We start from the raw sequence: 22,312 nt of genomic DNA on the forward strand, positions 1-22,312 counted from the left end.
TCATAGTTCAACACAAAATAGTAGTTTATCTATCGAGTACGAGCGTCTTAGACTCGATTGTACTAGATAAATACATTAGTTTTTGTGATAGATATTTGAAATTTACTACATTCAGTGCCTATAAATGGCAGGTTATAAATCTGCGTTTATTTATTTGGTAAGATTGTTTTAAGTATTTGTTGAAAATTAAAGAGAAGTCGGTAAGTGGACGAATTTAAATGATGATAAATTTTGTCACAAGATGGCTCGTTAAGTTACTTCGATATTTTTTGGTCGTTTGCTATCGCACATGTAACCAAAAAATATTTTTTGATCCGATGATGACGTCACTATTAGAACGATTAGGTATCTTTTTTACCAGCTGTATCTTATCTAATATCTTTAGCTGCCAGATAGGCGCTAAATGTCGTAGATTTCAAGTGTCTATCACAAAAAAAAATTTTTACGCAAGATTTGTTCAAGATGACAAAATAGAAACTTTTGAAGTTTAAGCTCTTAATATTGATATTAACAATCACCTTATTGCAATGCTCGATTACCTATTTAAATAACGTAGAAAAATTTTAAAAATGAGGAACCTAAAAATTAGTAAACGTACATATTAATATTTAAAGATCTAGTATACGAATTTTTCATTCTATTATTTACCATTTAATCGATATATGTATATAATAAATTAATTTATAATAACGAATAAATAATATTTTATATTAATTATTAGTCAATGGGATAGAATTTATAAAATAAGAGTTAAAAATTTTCGGTAATTTTATAAGCAAAAAATTAGGATCTAGTATACTAATTTTTCATTTTATTATTTAGCACTTATTCGATTTATGTATATTGTAAATTAATTTATAATAATGAATAAATGATATTTTAAGCTAATAATTGATCAGTGACATCGAATTTATAAAATAAAAGTTTGTAACTTTTGCAATTTTCGGCTGTAAAAAACAGTATCTAAGATAGCAATTCTTAATTTGACCAATCATTATTTTTTAATGGATTATGCCATAAATTAATTAACTTTCACTGATAAGTCACGTATTATACCTAAAAGTAATAATATTTACTTACTTTTTGACATAATTGATAGTAGTTTTTAGGAATCTACAAAAATTAGTAAACTACTTTGCATTAAACACATAAAAGTACTAATTATTGATAACAGATTCAACTTTTTACTATTAATTATTAATTTTTAATGTTCTGTTTTTCACGTGTACAATTCTGGTCGGAACATAATAAAATTTGGTCCAGTTTTTCTTTGGGCGATTACCTTGATCATGTTCGAAGATGAACAAAATCGGTCGATTAGATTAGAAGTTGTGGCTGTTTGAAATTTTTTTTTTTTATTTCCATAAAAAGAATCTTTCATCACTTTAACCTTGAATAAATTCTAAACCGGAAGTTATAACTAAATTTTGTGAAATGGATTCTATCTTTTATGCGATTAGCTATAACTTCCGCTATATTACTCATTATTTCAATGAGTTCTTTTAAACATTTGATGGTCTTGAAAGTTTGAAAAGCATCCAAGAAATTTACTTTCGCAGTTTTATCATAATTACTTCTGAATGATGACATAGCTCAATATCGTAAAATTTATGTTGTAGCTTATGAAATAAGTATTAATTTTTACTGTTATAACTTTATTTTTGATTGATTCGTTTATTTTTTATGGCTTTCCAAAGGTATGATAATTGGTTTCGTAAGATCGTAATAAAGTTTACATAGTTGCGTTGTTAGAAATTTCGAAAGATAAACATCTAATTTTAAACAAGAATTTTCCCAGTAGACATAGTGGCAGCGGTAAATTAAAAAAAAGGCCATTGGCCAGCCGAAATGGAAGTAGATTTTTCATTATTTATTTAATTATTTAAATCCGTGAGGTAGGCGGTGGCGTTTAAAGGTTTATCTAAAACCTATAGGATCAATTATATTTATGCTTGTCAATTTAAAAAAAAAACTTTATGTATACTTTAATGTTGAGATTTTAAAAGTTACACGGCAGTAATCACAATTGGAACAGGTACACGAATTTATTAAAAAGTGTAAGAACGAATGCAACAGCCAAATTTCAATAAATAAATAGCTAATTTTCGTTGAATATAAAAAAATACTACTGAAATATGAAGCTCATTAGATAAACTACATAAAAATATTAACAAGATTCAACTATTATGTATTACTTGAAAGTTATTAAATGAGAAAGTCAAAAAAAATGTTTTTTTCTATTTTTCTGAAAATTTTGAAATTCATCTAAGTATTAGAAAAAATTATGAAAAGAGTAAGCGACATAGCTTAAATTAAAGCAAATCGAATGAACATAAAGATTCAATCACCAAAAATCAAGAAAAGTTGAATTTTTTGAAAAATTAAAAAATCTTTAAACGACTATAACTTATAAACTTTTTGGCCGATTAAGCTCATCTTCGAACTGAAGCAAGCTCTTTAGCTAAAAAATATGTAAAAAAAATTTCATCAAGATCGGTATAGAATTGTGGACGCTATCGTGGGAAAACCGCGCGTTATATTGTATATATATATAAACTTTTTCACCAATAGAATTTTCGGAGGCTACTTGACTAAAATAGATAGAAAATGTTAAAATTTTTGTAAAGTTGCGTCATGAGGACAAATACATCAGTTAGATTTTTATGAAATCTACTAAAAAAAAAAAAATTAACACTCATAAATTATTATTTGAATACTGTCGTAAAATCACCTTGAAATTTAATTTCTGTACTAGTGAGAAATACAATATGTAAATTTCTTTATGAACTCTCCGAAAAATTAAATTTTTAAATTGATTGAAATAAGAAATGTACTTTTTTATTCCGGGTGTAGCCAGGTGGCACAAAAATTTCGCTAGGATATAGATTAAAAAGAAAATTATATATATGTATTTACAGTTGTTTTAAATGTGTAATTAAACGTTATTTAATAAATAAACTCCCATAAAATCTTCATGTCGAGATTATAATCTTGATGCTAAGATTTATAATTCGAAATTTAAATTTTATGCGGATAAAACTTAATTAACAAATTTTACTAAACAGGTAATTTAAAACTGTAATTTAAGACTGCAAGTATATATATATATATATATATATATATATATATATATATATATATATATATATATATATTTTTTTTTTGTAAATATATATCCCAACGAAATCTCAACTACATTGTTCTTTTTTAAATTAAAAAGTATGAATTCAGTGTTCTTAACAAATGGGCTGGGGGGTACCGTTTAACATTTTTCTTGACGCTAGATGTAAGTTGTATATTAGAAATATATGAACTTGATAATTATAGTTATAATTCTCTTATATTAAGATTGTATTAAATCATAAATAAAATTATGTCCGTGATACTTAAAAACCGTTTTTAGTAGATATTATAAAAATCTACCTGTTGTATTTGTCCTCATGACAGAACTTTACAAAAATTTTAACATTTTCTATCTATTTCAGTCAAGTAGGTTCCAAAAATTTTATTAGTGAAAAAATTTATATATGTATATAAATTTGTATTTATATCAGCTTTTAGAATCAATCAGAAATCTATTTTTTTAAGAACTTGACATTGAAATGAAAATAACTTGTGAACAAGGCGGAATTTCGAAAAACTTTATTCAAAATAATTTGTAAGGAATAAAATTATCTACAAAAAGTTCTTAAGACATTTTTCGTTAAGACTGATAGTTTCGCCAGAAAAGTAAAAAAATCTCAAAAATTACTATAAATTTGACTTGAAGCTTAAATAACTTTTGAACAATGAGATTTATCCAAAAATGATAAGAGACTTTTTTTGTAGAGCGTTCAATTTCCTACAGAAACAATTATCGTGCATGAAAATCCGTTGATTGGTTTGTGAGCTAGCAAATTCTAAAAAAATAAAAATTTTTTTTCCGTGTTAGTTAAATGGAAAATAGAAAAATGGATTGAGGCAAACCTTAATATCATTATTAAGAGCCCGGATTAGTACCAAAAAAAATTTTTTTTTGTTATACTTTCAATTTTTGGATACCATAAAAAAAAAATTGTTTTTTTTTTTAAACACCCTAATATATATATACGATATAACGCGCGGTTCTCCCACGATGGCGTCCACGATTCTATACCGATCTTGATGAAATTTTTTTTACATATTTTTTAGCTAAAGAGCTCGGTTCAGTTCAAAGATGAGCTAAATCAGCCAAAAAGTTTATAAGTTATAGTCGTTTAAAGATTTTTTAATTTTTCAAAAAATTCAACTTTTCTTGATTTATCTTCAAATAACTTTTGATCCTAAAAAGATAATCTATTTTTGGTGATTGAATCTTCATGTTCATTCGATTAACTTTAATTTAAGCTATGTTGCTTACTCTTTTCATAATTTTTTCTAATGCTTTGATGAATTTCAAAATTTTCAGAAAAATAGAAAAAAACATTTTTTTTGACTTTCTCATTTAATAACTTTCAAGTAATACATAATAGTTGAATCTTGTTAATATTTTTATGTAGTTTATCGAATGAGCTTCATATTTCAGTAGTATTTTTTTATATTCAACGAAAATTAGCTATTTATTTATTGAAATTTGGCTGTTGCATTCGTTCTTACACTTTTTAATAAATTCGTGTACCTGTTCCAATTGTGATTACTACCGTGTAACACTTTTAAAATCTCAACATTAAAGTATACATAAAGTATTTTTTCAAAATTGAGAAGCATGAATATAATTGATCTTATAAGCTTTAGATGAACCTTGAAACATCACCGACTACCTTACGGATTTAAAAAATTAAATAAATAATGAAAAATCTACTTCCATTTCGGCTGCCGAAGGCCTTTTTTAATTAATATTTTCCAAGTTAGATAGTGATTATATCAGTGTATTGATAATTTTTAATAAACTAACATCAACTTGTTTAAAATTTATTCATAGTATGAATTCATATAAGACCGGATCTAATAGACCGCCCTGAAATTCCAAGAAAGAACTTTTCGGTTTTAAAATTAGTGGGGAGAATTATCAAGTTATGAAGTTGAATGGCTCATTTTTAACGTTAAGTTGTAGAATCGCATCGAGTATGTGGGTAATCTTGTCACACTCGTCCTTATACTTGTTGATTCACAGAGTGGAAGGGACATTGAGCATATTCTATAAAAGCCACCTATGAATTCCTAAACTCGTCATTTTTTTGTACGTCTCTATAAGTTCATAAAGGTCTGTATCGTCTCTATCTATGGTAACTGTATTTTAAATATAACAATGATATTTTAAATAAATTTTTTTTAACAAATAATATAATTTAGATGAAGATTTTACGGATAGTCTTTTTGCTCATTACATTCCTGGCAGTGGGATATGCTTCTGTTAAACCACTAATTTTTGAGGGAGAAGAAGTAAACAGCTTGCAAGAACATACTAGGCAGAAGCGTGGATTGCTTTTAGCTAAAGCAGGGCTTTTGGGAGGAGCATTACTTGCAAAAAAAGCTCTTATTTTAGGCACTGGAGCTGGTCTTATTGGCGGTGGCCTTGCAGGTGCTACAGTCTATAAACTCAAATCGTATGTAACTCATTTATTTACTATTGCTTTATTTTTATTGATGCAGGGTTGCGAATTCTATAATGAGAATATTTGCAATTAAAAATTTAATTTTTAATCCGTAATTGAAATTATATCGTTTGAAATTACGAAATTAATTCTTAATTTTTAACAACTTGAATTGAAAAATTAATTTTAATTCAGAAACGTCAGATTAAATATTAAAAAATTAATTTTAATCCAGAGATGTGGGATGCAAAATTTTAAAATTGATATTTAATCCGGCACGAGAGATTCAAAATTTAAAAATTAATTTAAATGTACACACGTGGGATTAAAAATCGAAAAACTAATTTTTAATCAGACAAGTGAAATTAAAAATTAAAAAATTAGTTTTTAAATTGACACGTGGGTTTAAAATTTCAAAAATCAATTCTAGTTCAGAAACATGGGATTAAAAATTAAAAAATTACTTGTTAATTCAAACACGTGGGATCAAAAATTGGAAATTACTTTTTAATTTAGATACGGTACGCAATCAGATAAGTAATCAAGACAAAAAATTTGACGGCACTTATAACAGGGAAGAATACTGTTTTACTTGATCAAGTTTAAATATTTTCAAACTTACTCTCGATCGTCAGATATAATAGAATTTGAAATAACAAGATCATTCATAGTTGAGACATTTAGGAATTAAATTTTTTGAATAATTTTCAGTGTAAACAGAGAATTTAAAATTAAAAGTACACTTATCTGGTATTCGGAATTTAAAATTTTTCATTTAATTTTTGATACAAAAATAGAAAATTAAAAAACGGAATGTAATTTTCTAATCCCCTTTAGCTATGGCTAATTAAAATTTTTGATTTACTTTTCAATTATTAAATATCGAATTTGAGATTAGAAAGAAATTTTTGAATCTGGTTTTCCGAATTGAAATTATTTATTTAATGTTTTATTTTAAAACGTTTTATTTTAAAAACCAAGCCATTACATTTTAAAGCTACTTTACAAATTAAAAATTTTTAATTTAATTTTTAATTAAAAAATGTAGGATTAAAAATTAAAAAATTATTTTGAATTCGAAGATATTGAATTAAAAAAAATTAAAAAATTGAAAGTAAAAAAAATTAAAAATTAAAAAAATTAAAAAATCATTTTTAATTTGTTGTTTTTGGATTATGAATTATAAAAAAAAATTTAATTGAAACACTCATGCAATTATAAATTTAATGCGCTATTTGCAACCCTGCATTCATATAATTTTTTTAAAACATTTTTTCAGGCACGCTCCTAACGGTTATTATGGAGGATACGGATATCCTGGTGGATACAGTGGAAATTATGTAGTCCCCCAAAGAGGATACGGATACCAGAGTGGAAGCGAAGCAAATTTGTATCCTTCATATCCTTCCTATCCTCCGAATAATTACGGCCCACCTTATTATACCAAAGGATCTAATGGGTAAATTAACTTATTATAATATATCTAATAGTTATTACAGTGAAAGCTCTCTAACTTTGACAATGAGGCATTAAATTCCTGGAGTCAAAGTTACAGACTGCATGGCAGTAGACGGACACTTCTCTCCTTCTTTGTACGAAATGGTGGGGATTCAAAGCTGGCGAGTGTAATAGTTAGAGATATAGAGATTTCACTGACTTTGATTAACCTAACACGTCGATTCGGTAAAAATTTAGTAGCAGAACTTGATCAATTTATGGTTTCAATTTTTTTTTAATTCAGTGGATTGATGCGAAGCAGAAAACGTTAAAATCTTGATCCTTGTATAAGTTAGAGAGTTAAAAGAATAAAATACTTAAAGTGGTGCATTACCTACTTTTGTTTTCGGTTATTTTTGGGCTTTTTTTTAATGAGTATTCGGTTGGGATTAATGAAGACCCGTAAAAAATCTTCTTATAAAATTTTATAGGATTTCATAAATTTCTAAGAAATTGTATAAAATTCTGTAATATTTTGTAGAATTATATAAAATTTTACATAGAATTTATAGGATTTTATAAGACTATAAAATTTCATGAAATTTTTAGAAATTCGATAAATTTTTATAGACATTCATAAATTGGAGGCCAGTATAGAAAATAATGATTTTATGAAAATTTAAATTCCGTGCTCACAACAATTTTTTCTTCATGTTATAGAGGTTTGTGAAATAGTACGTTCTGTAAAATTTGATAGAATTTCATAGGATTCTAGGGCACAAAATTTATATACGGAGAAAAAAATATAGCAAATGTTACTAAAAAATATGGGAATAATTACTAAATTTGGATAATAATCTTGAAACACTTATGATTTATATGAAAAATTCATAAACAAATAAGTAAATTTTACTATCCCGTTTAGTAAATTTTACTATATTAGAATGGAAAAAATAAAATTAAATTTTTAATAGCTTTTAACTTTTTATTATTATTGCTGTCATTTTGATTATTATTGTTATTTATGTCATCTGTATTGGTATTGGTGTCGATTTTTGTTTTTTAAAATATCACTTGTTTCAACAGAGATTCGAACCCTGATCTCCCGCGCGTGAGTCCTTTCCTATATCTGACGGCCCGAGGTCTCCTTTGGACAAAAATATCAGAACTTGTAATACATATTTGTATATGGTACCCCCACCAACTTTCAATTTTATTTATACATAGTAGAATTTACTATACAGATAGTAAAAAAATATAATCGTGTTAGCAAAAAATACATTGCGTATAGTAATTTTTAATATTTTGTATAGTAACAAATCCTATGTTGTATTAGAAAATTTACTTTCTTAAATTTGTATTTATTAATAGTACTTATAGTAAAATTTACTATACGAATAGTACACGGAAAATAATATGTAGTATGATTTACTACAAGGTTGCAGTAAATGTGTTTGTAGTTAAAAATACCACATAAATGATAAAAAGTTACTAAATATGCGACAAATTTTACTAAGTTAATAAGTTGAATTTACTTCTATCTTGCGGTTAATTCTATTGCACACTGCAGTAACAAATACTCCAGGCGGGAGTTGAGAGTACTACAGAAGGAGTACTTGTGTATATTCAATTATTAGAGCGTCTCATAAATAATCATCTGATTTTTTTAAAACCCAAAAATTAACAATTTTTCATTTTTTTTTATTCTGCTTATTCTTACGGCGCATTTATGATAAAAAATGTCGTGAGAAAAAAAATAAAGATTTCGATAGCTTCTTTGCCTTTAAAAGTTGGAAAAAAAATTGGCTTTCATGTTTTTGGATAAAATTTCTATTTTTTTTTTTTTTTTTTTGATAATATTGATGTACTTTTTTTTTTCAAAGTACATAAAACAATGAACAATTAAAAAAAAAATGATCAATTTGATCAAAAAAAATTTAACATGACTCTGCATGGGTGGACCCTATTTGTAAATAATTACCATGTTTAGTATACACAAATAACTCAATAAGTGATTTTTAAAAATAATTTATAAAAATTTTAAGTTATATACCGTTTATTTTTCCCTCGCGGTTTTGATTCACCCTGGAAACACCCCGGAGACACGATGGAATCACGGTGGATCCACGGCGGTTGAACGGTGGGTTTTTTGTCATTTTATTACCGTGATTCCACGGTGATTACACGGTGTATTCACCGTGATTCCACGATGATTACACGGTGTACCCACCGTGATTCCACGGTGGTTACACGGTGCACCCTCTGTGATTCCACGTACACCGCGTAATCACCGTGGATACACTGTGGAATCTCGGTGAATACACCGTAGAATCAGGATGGGTACACCGTGTTACCATCGTGAAAACACCAAGTAACCACCGTGTATACACGGTGATAAAATGGCACAAACCCACCCTGTAACCACCCTGGATCCACCATGATTCCACCGTGTTTCCACTCCCAGGGTGTTTCCAGGCTGATTCCAGGCTGATTTAAAACCGTCAGGGTTACGTAACCGTATATCGAGTAAATTGAACTAGAATTGGAGTTACAAATACCGCATGCTGTGGCATATCTTACTTTTGTCGATAGTTGACGATTAACTACAATATTGTAGTAAATCTAACCACAATTTGGAGTTGTCTCATGTCATACTACAGCCTGTGGTAAATGGAACTCCAGTTGTTATTGCCATTACTACAATTCATTTTCCGTGTAACAAATAAATAATCGTGTTAGCAAAAAATACATTACGCATCGTAATTTTTAATATCTTATTATGTAATTATTACTAACTAGTAAATTTTACTAAACGTTTAGTAATAATTACAATACAGAATGTTTTTTTTCATATCTGTTAGTAAATTTTACTATAATATTGTAATTTTTACTATACTTTTTTCTCCGTGTACAAAACTTATCTAAACAACAATAGATAAAAAAAACATGTCTAATAATAAAATTTTTTAGACAAAATCAATTTTTTCTGTTAGCATTAAGCAAGTAAAATCCTTGAATATTGTAATTATTCAATGTGATTGAAGAAAATAATTGCTTGACACTCTATATTTAAGTAACTGAAATACTTAAATTAACTATTTTTCCTCTACTTTTAAAAATATACATTTAATGTTAGAAGTTCACAATTGTAAGGCATTTATATTCTTAAATAATATACTGATTAAACATATTTTAAGATTAATTAAATACAATTTTTTCAGGTTGTGTTAGTGCATCACATCCATAGAATGTTGCTGCCAATTGGACTTTAATGAAGTTTACAAGTCAATTAGATGAAATTTTAATTAACTCTTTTTAGTTTATAATTATTTTATAAAATATGTTTTAAACATTTTTTTAATTAATGTACCATCAATAAAAACAAAATCCATGATTTTTTTAAACTGGTTATTATTATGCTATTAAAATTGATGGCAATGAAAAAAATTGAGAATGAAAGTAGAGTTAAGCATCTTCATTAACCGATCGAATAAGTTAATTTCGTACATGAATATCTTGTGATACATGTTAGTTTGTAGTCATGGTATGAAATTAGGCTCGTTTTCAAAGAGGAGGGGGGGTGGGGGTAAAAAGGACAACGACTTACTTTCTCAGCGAACTTCAGATAGTTAATTTGACAAAACATTGGATAGATAATAACATACTAAACCAATATAAACACGGCTGAAAGGATTGCCCCAATTTCTTATCGAAGAACTAAGTAATTACTAATATAAACTTTACGCAAATATTGCTATATTCATAGTTTACAATGTTTATGTAATTTTTAGATGATTACTGTAACCTAACGGTATTACTATTAACAAAATATTATCTTTCAGTGCAAACAAATCAAAAGATTATTTTATTAGTGACAAGAAAAATTCGACGGAAATAGATTCTAATGTGTAATGCATAAGTTATTAAGACTTAAAACCATAAAAGATGCGCGTTTCTATATTAAAAAAAATTTTCAATACTTTAACCCTTCAGTATTCACGTTATTTGACTCACCTTTTTTACTCTCGCCATGAAAGAAAATCTCACAGCTTCTGCGCATGCGCATCACAGTTCCAAAAGTGTTTTTCCATAAAAAGCATTACGTATTTTAATTATTATCTTTGAATAATTAAAATAACAATTTTTATTTTTTTCCAAGTAAAGAGATTTTTTAAAATAAATAATACAACTGATCTCAATCTTTTACACTGATACATGTGTGTGCCTGTAAATTTAAGCAAACATGGCCGCTGCCGTACAGCGGAATTACCCGAACGACGGCCCGAATAGGAGCGAAGAATGGAATTTTCCATCCATTAATACTTTCGCCATGAGAAAAAATCTCATAGTCTTTCAAAAAAAAAAATTTTTTTTTTTATTTATAATGAAAATAAGTAATTTTTAATAAACAGTTAGAAATAAATGAAAAAAAATTTTCAAAGCCGAAAGGGCGTATATCTTAAGATACTCCCTTTTGGCGTTAGTACGTCAAATTTTTTTTCTGTAGATCTTTACGTTTCGGGCGATTCTATAAAGAATGGCAAGAAAAATTTTTTTATACGCCCTTTTGGCATGGAATCCTATCTAACTGCTGTAATACGCCCTTTTGGCATTTGGCACGCGAAATATTTATTTAATAGACGACTAAATTATTTTATGCCCGAGTGAAAATTTGAATCGTAAGTCGGACGCAATGAACGTTGGAATATCGTCAGTTGAACGTATTGGACGTTAAAAACTGAAAACAGAACATATAAAGAGTTAAAATAAAATAATATCAAAATCATTCAAATAATTATATGATTTAAGAAAGAAATGTCCTAAAATACTTTATTTCAATTTTGAGCCTTTGACTTTACCTATCGGAAATAATCTTTCTCAACTTTTGCGTATATGTACCCAAAGTTTCTAATTTAAGACCCCATATAAAGCCCAAAACGAGGAATTTCATTTTTTGAGAGTAAAAACTTGGAGTAAAATTTGAAGCATAACTCAGAATTAGATGAAAATGCAAAAAATGAAAAAAAGGAAAAATGAAAAAAAATCGAATAAAAAATTCGTATTCATGGTGTTTGTCTGTTCGGTATAAATTTTTTTAATGAATTTAAAACTAACTTCTGGACAACTTACCCGAGAAAAAATGTTTATGTATAATCATACATAATTATATATAACTAAATTACATATATAATTATATAAAACTATATATGATCATATATAATTATATATAATCTTGTATATATCCATATATAATTGTATACGGTTATATATAATTATATATGATTATATATAATACTATTCCGAGAAAATGTTCTCATGCATATAATTATATATAATCTTATACATATACCCATATATAATTGTATACAATCATTAGGGTGTTTAAAAAAAAAAAGAATTTTTTTTTCATGGTATTCAAAAGTTGAAAGTACCCAGTTTTTCAATCGGTTGAATTTCATAAAATTTTGTGAAATTATTTTATGTTTCCCAAAATTTTATATAAGTTTTTTTTAATTTCACAACGGAAAATTCAAAAATTTGAAGTCACTTAATAACATTTTATATAATTATCATCGAGGCCGACAAATATTGTTTTTATGAAATTTCATATAAGTTTATGGAGTTTTTTTAAATTTTGTAAAAATCCATCACGAAAACTTATGAAATCTGTCTTTGCAGGCATTTTACTCTAAATACATCAATTAAGCACATGTCTTGAACTCTCGTGATGTAGACGAGTGATCAACGTTCAGGACTACCAGTCAAGACAAGCCGTGTTCGAACCCAGCAGACGTCCAGGATTTTTTCATCATTGACTGCTATCAATTCTTGTTTCTAAATTTGTAATGCGTTCACGCGTTAGTAGCAAAGTCGAAAATTCGGTATTTAACTTTTTGTTTTTTTTTTTCAAAAATATTTTTTAATTATATATAACTCGATTATATATAATCATATATGAAAAATGGCCAAATATAATTATATATACACTACTGGAAAAAAGGATAAAAAAAAAATTCCAAATTTTTGGGTGATTTTTAACAGGCCGTAACTTCGAGAGAAATGGTTGTACGAGGAAGATAAAAGGAGAAATTGTAGCCCCAAGTGTCTATTTTTTGAATTAGAACTTCAAAAATTTTTAGCGTCAGCGGTTTTCGAGTAATCTTAGAAAAACTAGCGACAAAAAAATCTTCAAATTTTTTTTACTTTTTTTTTTTTGATCTACGGGCGTGGGAAAATTTTTTTTTGCTTAACCACTATGAGGATCAGATACCATCATTATTCAGCTTTAATTTCATTTTTTACAGACCTTGATACGTCCACTTGTCGCCAAGATATCGGTCTTCGTATGGAAAAGGATCCTTTTGTCTTTGATTATCGATATCTCAGCAACCAATGATCGCACAGAAAGTTAATGATGGGTTTTAAAAACTTAAATAAATTTTCTTGAATGATTAGCCATTGTTTTTTCGAAAAAAAAATTTTTTCCTTTCGTCACATACATTTGAAAATGCAATAAAAAAAAGGCTTTTGGTGGTTTTTAGGAAAATCATGCGCTGGATCGAAAATATTGTGGAAATCAATAATGTTGAGTGTGCATTTTACAGTTCAATATGCCCACAAAAACCCTACAAAGAGCCAGATTAATCCAACCAGCCGTTTTTTTGTTTCACTCCATCGATCTTTTGAATAAATCAAAGGATCACGTTTTTTGCTATAAAAAGCTCATAATCTTTAACAAAATGAAAAAAAAAAATTTTCCGAACTTCGTCCACATTTTCATTTCTAACAGTGTTGAAATTTTCAAAAATCAAAAAAATTTAAAAAAAAAAAAAAATTTTTTTTTGAAACATGATTTTTTTGAACAACTCTAAGAAATTTAAGAGACCAACACCCAACCATTTTTAACACGTTTCCTTTGCTGCATTCCGTGGTTTCTTAAATTTCTTAGAGTTGTTTAAAAGATTATTTAAAATGTTCTCACCATTCTGTATTATAGAAATTATTATTATTTTTTTTTATTATTTATTAATTCAATTTTTATTTCAAAAAATTTAATTATAAATAATAAAAAAAATAACTCCACGCGAATACTATTATTACGATGTTAATGTAAGAATGAACACGGAATGGTGAGAACATTTTAAATTGCAATAGATGACAACCACTGAGCCCGGGCTTGCACGCCCCCTCTAGCTCAGTTTCTGCAGCTCTGTTACCGACAGCGTGACAAAATGTAAACAACTAATTATTTTGTTTTTTAATTAATTTTTTTCGCGAACATAATAAGCCCCAGGAGATTGGTTTTTGACATTTCTTATTTAGAATTTATCGTCCTTTAATTTAATACCAGTCATCATAGGGTTTTACATTAATAGATAGAAGTTTTTTAATGAAAGTACACGGTGTCTCGGCTTCCCTATTGTTATTTTATTATTTATTTAAAAAACGCGGCCGAATTGAGCTTTCTTATTATTATTTTCGTGATCTACGGAATTTTTTACATATTATCAATAAAAAAAAATCCAGTAGTTAATTTCCCCCTACAACGCTTAAGAGTAAATCAAGTGGACTATAACTCGAGTTATGTCCAACAAATAATCATGGCTCTAGGAAAAATGAGGCGTCAGCCACCATTACCTCAAATCCTAGAGAATGTCGCAATAATTAAAGACCGCACTGCCCTGCAGAGATCGTATCAGAAAGAAATATCATTGGAGCTTCAACGTCGCAGAGCAGATGGAGAGAAGAATCTGAAGATAGTGATCAGGTATAGCATCGCTACAATAATCAGCAATCATCCGCATCTTTCTTTCTGGTGCCCGAACTTACTCGGTAACTGTAACTTAATCTCTGAATAGGACATCTTGGGATGTATCAATAAACTACCGAATAAGAAGACAACGGGAATGGATGGTGTACTCTGCACCGTGGAAAAGGACTGTGTCCAACACTTCCTGCGTCCTTTGGGTATAATATTCAATCGGTGTTTAGCTAAAGGCATATTTCCTGACGCATGAAAGTCTGCAAAGGTTTGCCCTATCCACAAACGTGGTGACAAGACAACAGTTAATAACTACAGACCAATCGCGATAATATCTGTGTTGGCAAAAATCTTCGAAATAATAATATATGACCTGCTTGTACCTTATTTTAGCCCTTCAATAACGTCAGCACAGCACAGCTGTCGTAAGAGATCCACGATAACTAATTTATTGGCATACACACAATAAATAAACAATAGAACCTCTAATGGCGACCAAGTAGATGTTATTCAGACTGATTTTCCTTTTCAAACGGTTCCGATTCCACGCGTCGAGTGATTGATCATTGTCTGGTTCATCAATTTTTTTTGTCTTCTGAAATTTTTTCATGATACGACGATTTTTTCATGACGAGCAATCATTTTCATAAGATGAAAATAGCAAGTAAACAGCGGCGAGATTGTTTCAGGTAGGTGTTGGTTCTTTTTCATATAATTGTATGGCGTATTTAAGTAGTCAAGGACAGTGCAATTATTCCAGGACTTCATGATAGCGTTTATACTAGCCCATGATTAATCAGTAACAACATATCTAAATAGAGCCATCGTAGTTTTATTCAACACCCACAAATCTTTGAAATAACTTAAGCATTTGGTAATTGAATCAGCTGAATGATCGTTCGTAATCATTTCAATCAAAGGGTATATATTATGATTAATGTTAACCGCACCGGCACAATAATATACTCTTTTTGATTTCTGAGAAGGTTTTCCGACAATTGATTCGGTAGCATCAAAGTGTAGCACCAAATTGCTTCTATTAATCAGGAGTTGAATTAGCTCTTCCATTGCCAAATAACTATGAATGGTGGATTAAAAAAATGTTGAATGCACAGATGATCTGAATCATACGGATTCATTTTTAAAATGATAACAGCACCGTCATCAGTGTGTCGATTATTCTCAGCTAATTTTTCAGATTTAGCTCTCTGAAGAACTTCTGCTATTTAAACTGATGATTTTTTTCTTTTTTCGCCAAATTAATATCCAGTTTTTTTTTTGCAACTTTTGTTTCCACTGTTGAAGGCTTGACGGAACAGATAACTTTTTGTAAATTTCTTCTCTCAGCTCTTCTTAGTTGATAAATCAATGGTACAGTATGATTAGTTAGCAGCCCTTCCGTTAGAGTAAATTTTGGTGATTGTTTTTAGTTGATGGAATTTGCCATGAAATTTAAACTTCAAATCGTACTCCGGTTGCTTACAAACATTTCGAGTACGGAACGTTGGTTTAGTTTTAGCGTAACGTCGACCTCTTGGTGTTTTGACAGGCATCGGACCGCAGATTACTGTATGGACTAGTTGACGTTATCTTGTGGTTTTATAGCTTGTTTACATTGGAAATTATTATCGGGACATCTTCCCTTGTATACAGCTCTCACAATGTGACTTTACCAGGCAATCGCTTGTATTAATAATACCAGCAGCTAAGTTATGCTTTTTTAGGAGTCGGATAGCACTTGGATTTCGATGCGCGAGGCGCTTATGCCACTGATTGATGCGATTTTCTTTGTGGAGGTTTCCAACTGCCACGACATTTTGAATCGATCTCAGCTCATACATGCGTTTTCGCGCGTCACCGATGGCTACTTAAGAACTGTCTTTAAAAATTTTCATCTTCTTACCGTTGACGGAAACCTTGAAGCAACTTTTGTCGAGCATACTGATTGATATTAAAAAACTATCGAAACCCGGCATAAATAATACGTTATTAAGATCTAAATCTTTTTCTTGTCCTTGACTGTTCACGCATTTTATTTTTTCACAGCCAACACCGAAAACTTTGCTAGTTTGTTTATTTGCTACATGTACAGACGATCTATAATTACTACCTCATTCTGAATAGACACTTATATCGTTTGTCATGTGTTTGCTTGCCTCAGAGTCGAAATACTAGGTATTTTGCCTTGTATATTTGTGTGTGATAAAGGCAAAATCCAGCAAAGATTCTGTTTCACTGCAGTCTGTCTCATCGGTTAATGCCTGGACTGCATTAACTCTCATTTTAATGACCTTGCTTCTCCATTTTTGATACCTGGGGCAATTAGGCTTAATATGTCCAATTTTGTGGCAAAAATAACAAAAAATTTCTCCGTTATTGCCTTTATTGACCTTGAGCGCAACTTCATCATTTTCCTCGGATTTTAGCTGGGATTCGCGTCTTTTATATTCATCTATAATTGCGTTTTTTACAATGCAATATCTTAAATCCTCTGTTGGGCGAACTTCTAAAGCTGTCATTAGAGGGTTATACGAGTCCGGTAAACTGCACAGCATCAGTGCGAACTTCATTCTTTCTGGAACTGTTCGGCCCAAGCTAGTTAATCGTTTGATTAAATTGTCTATTTCGTTTAGATGATGTTCCATATTTTTATCTTCTGCGTACTTTAATTGGCATAGTTGTTTTAAAATAATTTCTTCGGTTGTCAGAGTAGCCTTTTCATGGTACTTTTTTAATGTTGTCCATGCTTCCTTTGCGGTTATCGCATTCTTAATCAAATTCACTTGGCAATCTTTCACTGACAAAGCGATTACAGCATGTGCTTTGCTGTTGTCCTTCAACCATGATTACAACGCTGTTCTATCTGTGGGTGCATTATCCTCGATGACTGACCATAAATCATCCTTCATCAGTAGCATGTGGATTTTGAATTTCCACATACTATAATTATCGTTGTTTAATTTGGCAATCGAAAGACTCTCTGCCATGCTTGAACGAAAAAAAATTTGTAACTTCAATCAAAAAAAAAAAATCATTTTACTCTGACGACTTCTTATCACGGCTATATCCTCAACATCCATCTGGGCCCATAACGAATGTTAGTAAAAGAGATGGATATTGATAAGTGTGTAAGAAGAACGAGCGATTTACTGTGTGAACACTTCAAAATATTTATTCAGACTAAACTTAAATCTATTAATACAATAGGATTACTGATGATAATGTGAATAGATAATAATGTATAGGAATGTAGATATATTTTGTATATGTAAAAAATAAAATTGTTTTATTATTATTATTAACAAGCACTGCAATACAGAGTAGGGGAAGGGGGGGGGGGGGCAAAATGGGCTCCTTAAGAAAAAATTTTCAAATCCTCAGTTTTTTTACTTGTTTTACTTTTTTTTACTCCCTTGCCAAGTATTCGACCTTAATTTGTTCTGTCCATTAAAAATAAAAAATTAAAAAATGTGGGGCAGAATGGAGGACCCCCCCTAAAAAAAATTTTAAAATGTGTTTTTCAGCTTGTTTCACTTTTTTTCCTTTTGCTGAGTTTTTGGTGTTAATTTATTGTCTCTATCAAAATTAAAACATCCTGAAAAGTTGGGTAAAGTGGCCCCCCAACAAAACTCAATGTATGTTTCTCGTTTGTTTTATGTTTTGAAACTTTTTGCTATGTATTTAGTATAAAAAAGAGTTGATAGTGAAGATTTGGACCTTAACATAACTAAATTTGAAGTTTTCTGTTGAATTACTATTCGATTAACTCAAAAATTTTTAAGAACCTGTTTGGCTAAAAAATATTCGTAGGTTTTCTAAGTCTAGGCAGCCCCCCCCCCCCCCTCCCTGAACACTTTTCATGTTAAAAATTTTGGAAGGACCATTTGGCCTCAGTGTTCTATTTTGCGCCTCCCCCCAATCATGTAGCAATTCTTACTACATATAAAAAATTATTTAATAAACTATACACTGATTTTTAATTATATTTTTATTGTAACATTTTTTTTTTCAACACTTAACATAATTTCCATCTTTCTCTAATGATATACAACTTAACTTATAAAAAATTCATTTTAACAGTAATATTAGTATATGTAAAATGTTGAAGTATATCTCAACACCTAAGATTTAAAAAAAAATTTCAACAACGAGTATAAAAAGAAACTGATCAGTTCTTAAAATCTATTTCTCTAAAAAATTACGGATATCCGTAAATGGATAATGGTTCATGTTGTGGCGACCAGTGTTTGTCGTACTCAAGATATGACTTCGCTACTGGTCTTTCCACTATTTTCTCTACGAATACTGGTTTTTCAACGTACTCGACATATCTTATGGGGGGTGGAGCGGCAACGTAAACGTGATGAACTTCTGGTGAGTGATGATAACCAGCTTTATATCTAAATAAAGAGAAAATAATATTACAGTGTGATATAAATAAACATTTTTTTATTGCACTTTAAATATTTTACCCTTTAGCAAGTCCAAGACCAAGTCCCAATAGTCCCGCACCAATAAGCTTTTTTTTAAGGAATAATGTTCTTTTCTGTCGAACGTGAAGTTCGTTAGAGCCACTTTCAGCTGGTGGATTCGAAGGTGAATTCTCCAATTCATTCACAGGCAGTGCTTGGGTTCGAGCACTGACCCAGCAAAAACTTATAAGGATAAAGATTGGTAAAATGTTCATCTGCAAGAACAAATCACGTATTACTTCCAAATACATGAAACCAATGAAACAATAGAAAAATTTATTTATCAAAATTAGTGTCACTATAAGTTCTTAATTCATGATTTCAAGTAAAAATTGACAACTCGTGTTTTATCGAACATTGACATAAATAATAAATTTGAGAAAAAAAAACTCCTTCTTAAAACGAACTCCTTATTTTTAAAATCATTGGTTTGATCTTTTCTATGCAGGTCGCAGAGAAACATAATTCTAAGTCAAAATCTTAATATTCAAAGGTCATTCAAAACGATTGAAAAATTGGATAAATTTATTTTCAAACATATTTACCGGCTGTCAAGTAGTAATATTTTGACTTGAAATTTTAATGTATCTCTCTACGACCTGCAGAGAAAAGATTGAACTGGTAAGAAACCAAAAATTAAAAAATATATTTGAACGAGTATAAAATGTTTTCTACGGGAGTGAATCAGCTCAGAACGAGAAAGCGTTAGCAGAACACATCTCATTGCTTCGCAAATGAGTTGTGCAAAAAAAAAAAAATTTTGTTGATTTTCGAAAGTTTAAAAATTCTTGAGCGACCTCTAGAAAATTTTTGAAACAAAGAGGACTCTTGAAGTACTTCAAACTAAAATTTTTTCATGTGGGCTTCTAAGTAAAAAAAGTCGAAAAAACTCCTAAGGGAAGGTGTTACAAACTTGCTATAGTTATTATAACTATAGCAAGTTTATAACACTTTCCCGTAGGAGTATTTTCGACTTTTTTTACTTAAGAGCCCACATAAACAAATGCTAGTTTGGAGCAGGGTTGCAAATAGCGCATTAAATTTACAATTCTATTAGTACTTCAATTGAATTTTTTTTATATTTCATAATCCAAGAACAACAAATTAAAAATGATTTTTTAATTTTTAATTCAATATCTTTGAATTCAAAATAATTTTTTAATTTTTAATCTTACATTTTTGAATTAAAAATTACATTTCAAATTCTTAATAAGTAAAGTAGCTTTAAAATGTAATGGCTTAGTTTTTAAATCTACGTTTTAAAATAAAACATTAAATGATCAATTTCAATTCGGAAAACCAGATTCAAAAATTTCTCTCTAATCTCAAATTCCATATTTGATAATTGAAAAGTAAATCAAAAATTATAATTAGCCATAGCTAAAGGGGATTCAAAAATTACATTCCGTTTTTTAATTTTCTATTTTTGTATCAAAAATTAATTAAATATTTTAAATTCCGAACACCGGATTAGTGTTGTTTTAATTTTAAATTCTCTGCTTACACTGAAAATTATTCAAAAAATTTAATTCTTAAATGCCTTAACTATGAATGATCTTTTTATTTCAAATTCTATTATATCTGACGATCAAGAGTAAGTTGAAAAATATTTAAACTTGGTCAAGTAAAACACTATTCTTTCCTGTTATGAGTGCCGTCAAATTTTTTGTCTTGATAACTTATATCTGATTGCGTACCGTATCTAAATTAAAAAGTAATTTCCAATTTTTGATCCCACGTGTTTGAATTAACAAGTAATTGTTTAATTTTTAATCCCACGTTTCTGAATTAGAATTAATTTTTGAAATTTTAAACTCACGTGTCAATTTAAAAACTAATTTTTTAATTTTTAATTTCACTTGTCTGATTAAAAATTAGTTTTTCGATTTTTAATCCCACGTGTGTACATTTAAATTAATTTTTAAATTTTGAATCTCTCGTGCCGGATTAAATATCAATTTTAAAATTTTGAATCCCACGTCTCTGGATTAAAATTAATTTTTTAATATTTAATCTGACGTTTCTGAATTAAAATTAATTTTTCAATTCAAGTTGTTAAAAATTAAGAATTAATTTCGTAATTTCAAACGATATAATTTCAATTACGGATTAAAAATTAAATTTTTAATTGCAAATATTCTCATTAAAGAATTCGCAACCCTGTAGTTATTATATTAAATATCACAGTTATGTTAACGCGATAATTTTACTAACGTTTTGTAGATTTTTCTATTCAGTAAATATTGTCCATTCATAAACTTAAATTATTTAATTTATTTGTATACCTTACACTTGCACTTGTTACTGAGTGTTTATGATTAAGACGAATACTACTTGATTTTATATACTCGACATTGCTACCCCTACCTTACAGTACATATGCGTAATCGTAACTAAATAATCAAACACGTATGATGGGCATAGTAGGTTGCGACAACTAATTCTTGATTTCGATTCACTGTTGCCCTCGTAAACGTACTTTTAGTGACAATGAAAGTTTAAGTGTAAGATTCACTTTATTTGTACAACTAATTAGACTCTACAGGCAACTTTCGTTCGAAAACTGCTAATGATCCTACTTACTGAATATATTGTTAAAGAGAGGATATAACTTTAAAAAATAACGTCAAATTATTTGCGATAAAGTTAAAATTTGAACATGCATTTGATTATTACTAGGAAACAAAAGTAACGATTGTGAAAGTCACGTAGATTTCGTGCGTACTCACTTTCCATATAAAATAAACCTCAATCATTTTGTTCTCTTTCATTCAATTTTCACCAGTTTATTTTGTCATTCTAGACACGAGCTTATACATTTAACGGCATGCAATATGACACAACTGTGCCCATCCATTGCAATATTCGATGCTAAATACAAAAAAGAAAGTGAGAGTACATTAGGGAGAAATAGAGATACAGTAACATAACGTGTTGCATGTCTTCGAAATATATTTTAGTTCAAGCATTAACTATTCTGATTTAAGGTTGTTCTAGCATGAAACCACTTTTTGACAGATTCGGCTGAAATTTTTTTCACGGGTTTAGAATAGCTTTATTTATGAATTCCTGACAATTTCATCCTTTTT

At 29.0% G+C, this 22,312-nt stretch overlaps 2 protein-coding genes across 3 annotated transcripts; one reads left to right on the top strand and one right to left on the bottom strand.

The window, feature by feature from the left end:
• Positions 1–5,119: 5,119 nt before the first annotated feature.
• Positions 5,120–10,387, top strand: LOC103573036 (uncharacterized). The gene is made up of 4 exons (XM_008551888.2): positions 5,120–5,221; positions 5,311–5,564; positions 6,832–7,011; positions 10,211–10,387. Exons 2-4 carry the CDS (start codon positions 5,311–5,313, stop codon positions 10,218–10,220), a joined length of 444 nt encoding a protein of 147 aa, XP_008550110.1. The 5' UTR covers positions 5,120–5,221; the 3' UTR covers positions 10,221–10,387.
• Positions 10,388–18,721: 8,334 nt separating this feature from the next.
• On the bottom strand, positions 18,722–21,597 carry LOC103573037 (uncharacterized). 2 transcript variants are annotated; one of them, XM_053738261.1, is made up of 3 exons: positions 21,509–21,597; positions 19,224–19,438; positions 18,722–19,151 (listed from the first exon to the last, which is right to left on the bottom strand). In XM_053738261.1, exons 2-3 carry the CDS (start codon positions 19,436–19,438, stop codon positions 18,950–18,952), a joined length of 417 nt encoding a protein of 138 aa, XP_053594236.1. In that variant the 5' UTR covers positions 21,509–21,597; the 3' UTR covers positions 18,722–18,949. The 2 variants fall into 2 exon arrangements, with proteins under 2 accessions (XP_053594236.1, XP_053594235.1); XM_053738260.1 differs by having other exon boundaries at positions 21,438–21,525.
• Between the last annotated feature and the right edge of the window lie 715 nt (positions 21,598–22,312).

The sequence above is a fragment of the Microplitis demolitor genome, chromosome 4, assembly GCF_026212275.2.
Source record: "Microplitis demolitor isolate Queensland-Clemson2020A chromosome 4, iyMicDemo2.1a, whole genome shotgun sequence".
Classification (NCBI taxonomy): Eukaryota; Metazoa; Arthropoda; class Insecta; order Hymenoptera; family Braconidae; genus Microplitis; species Microplitis demolitor.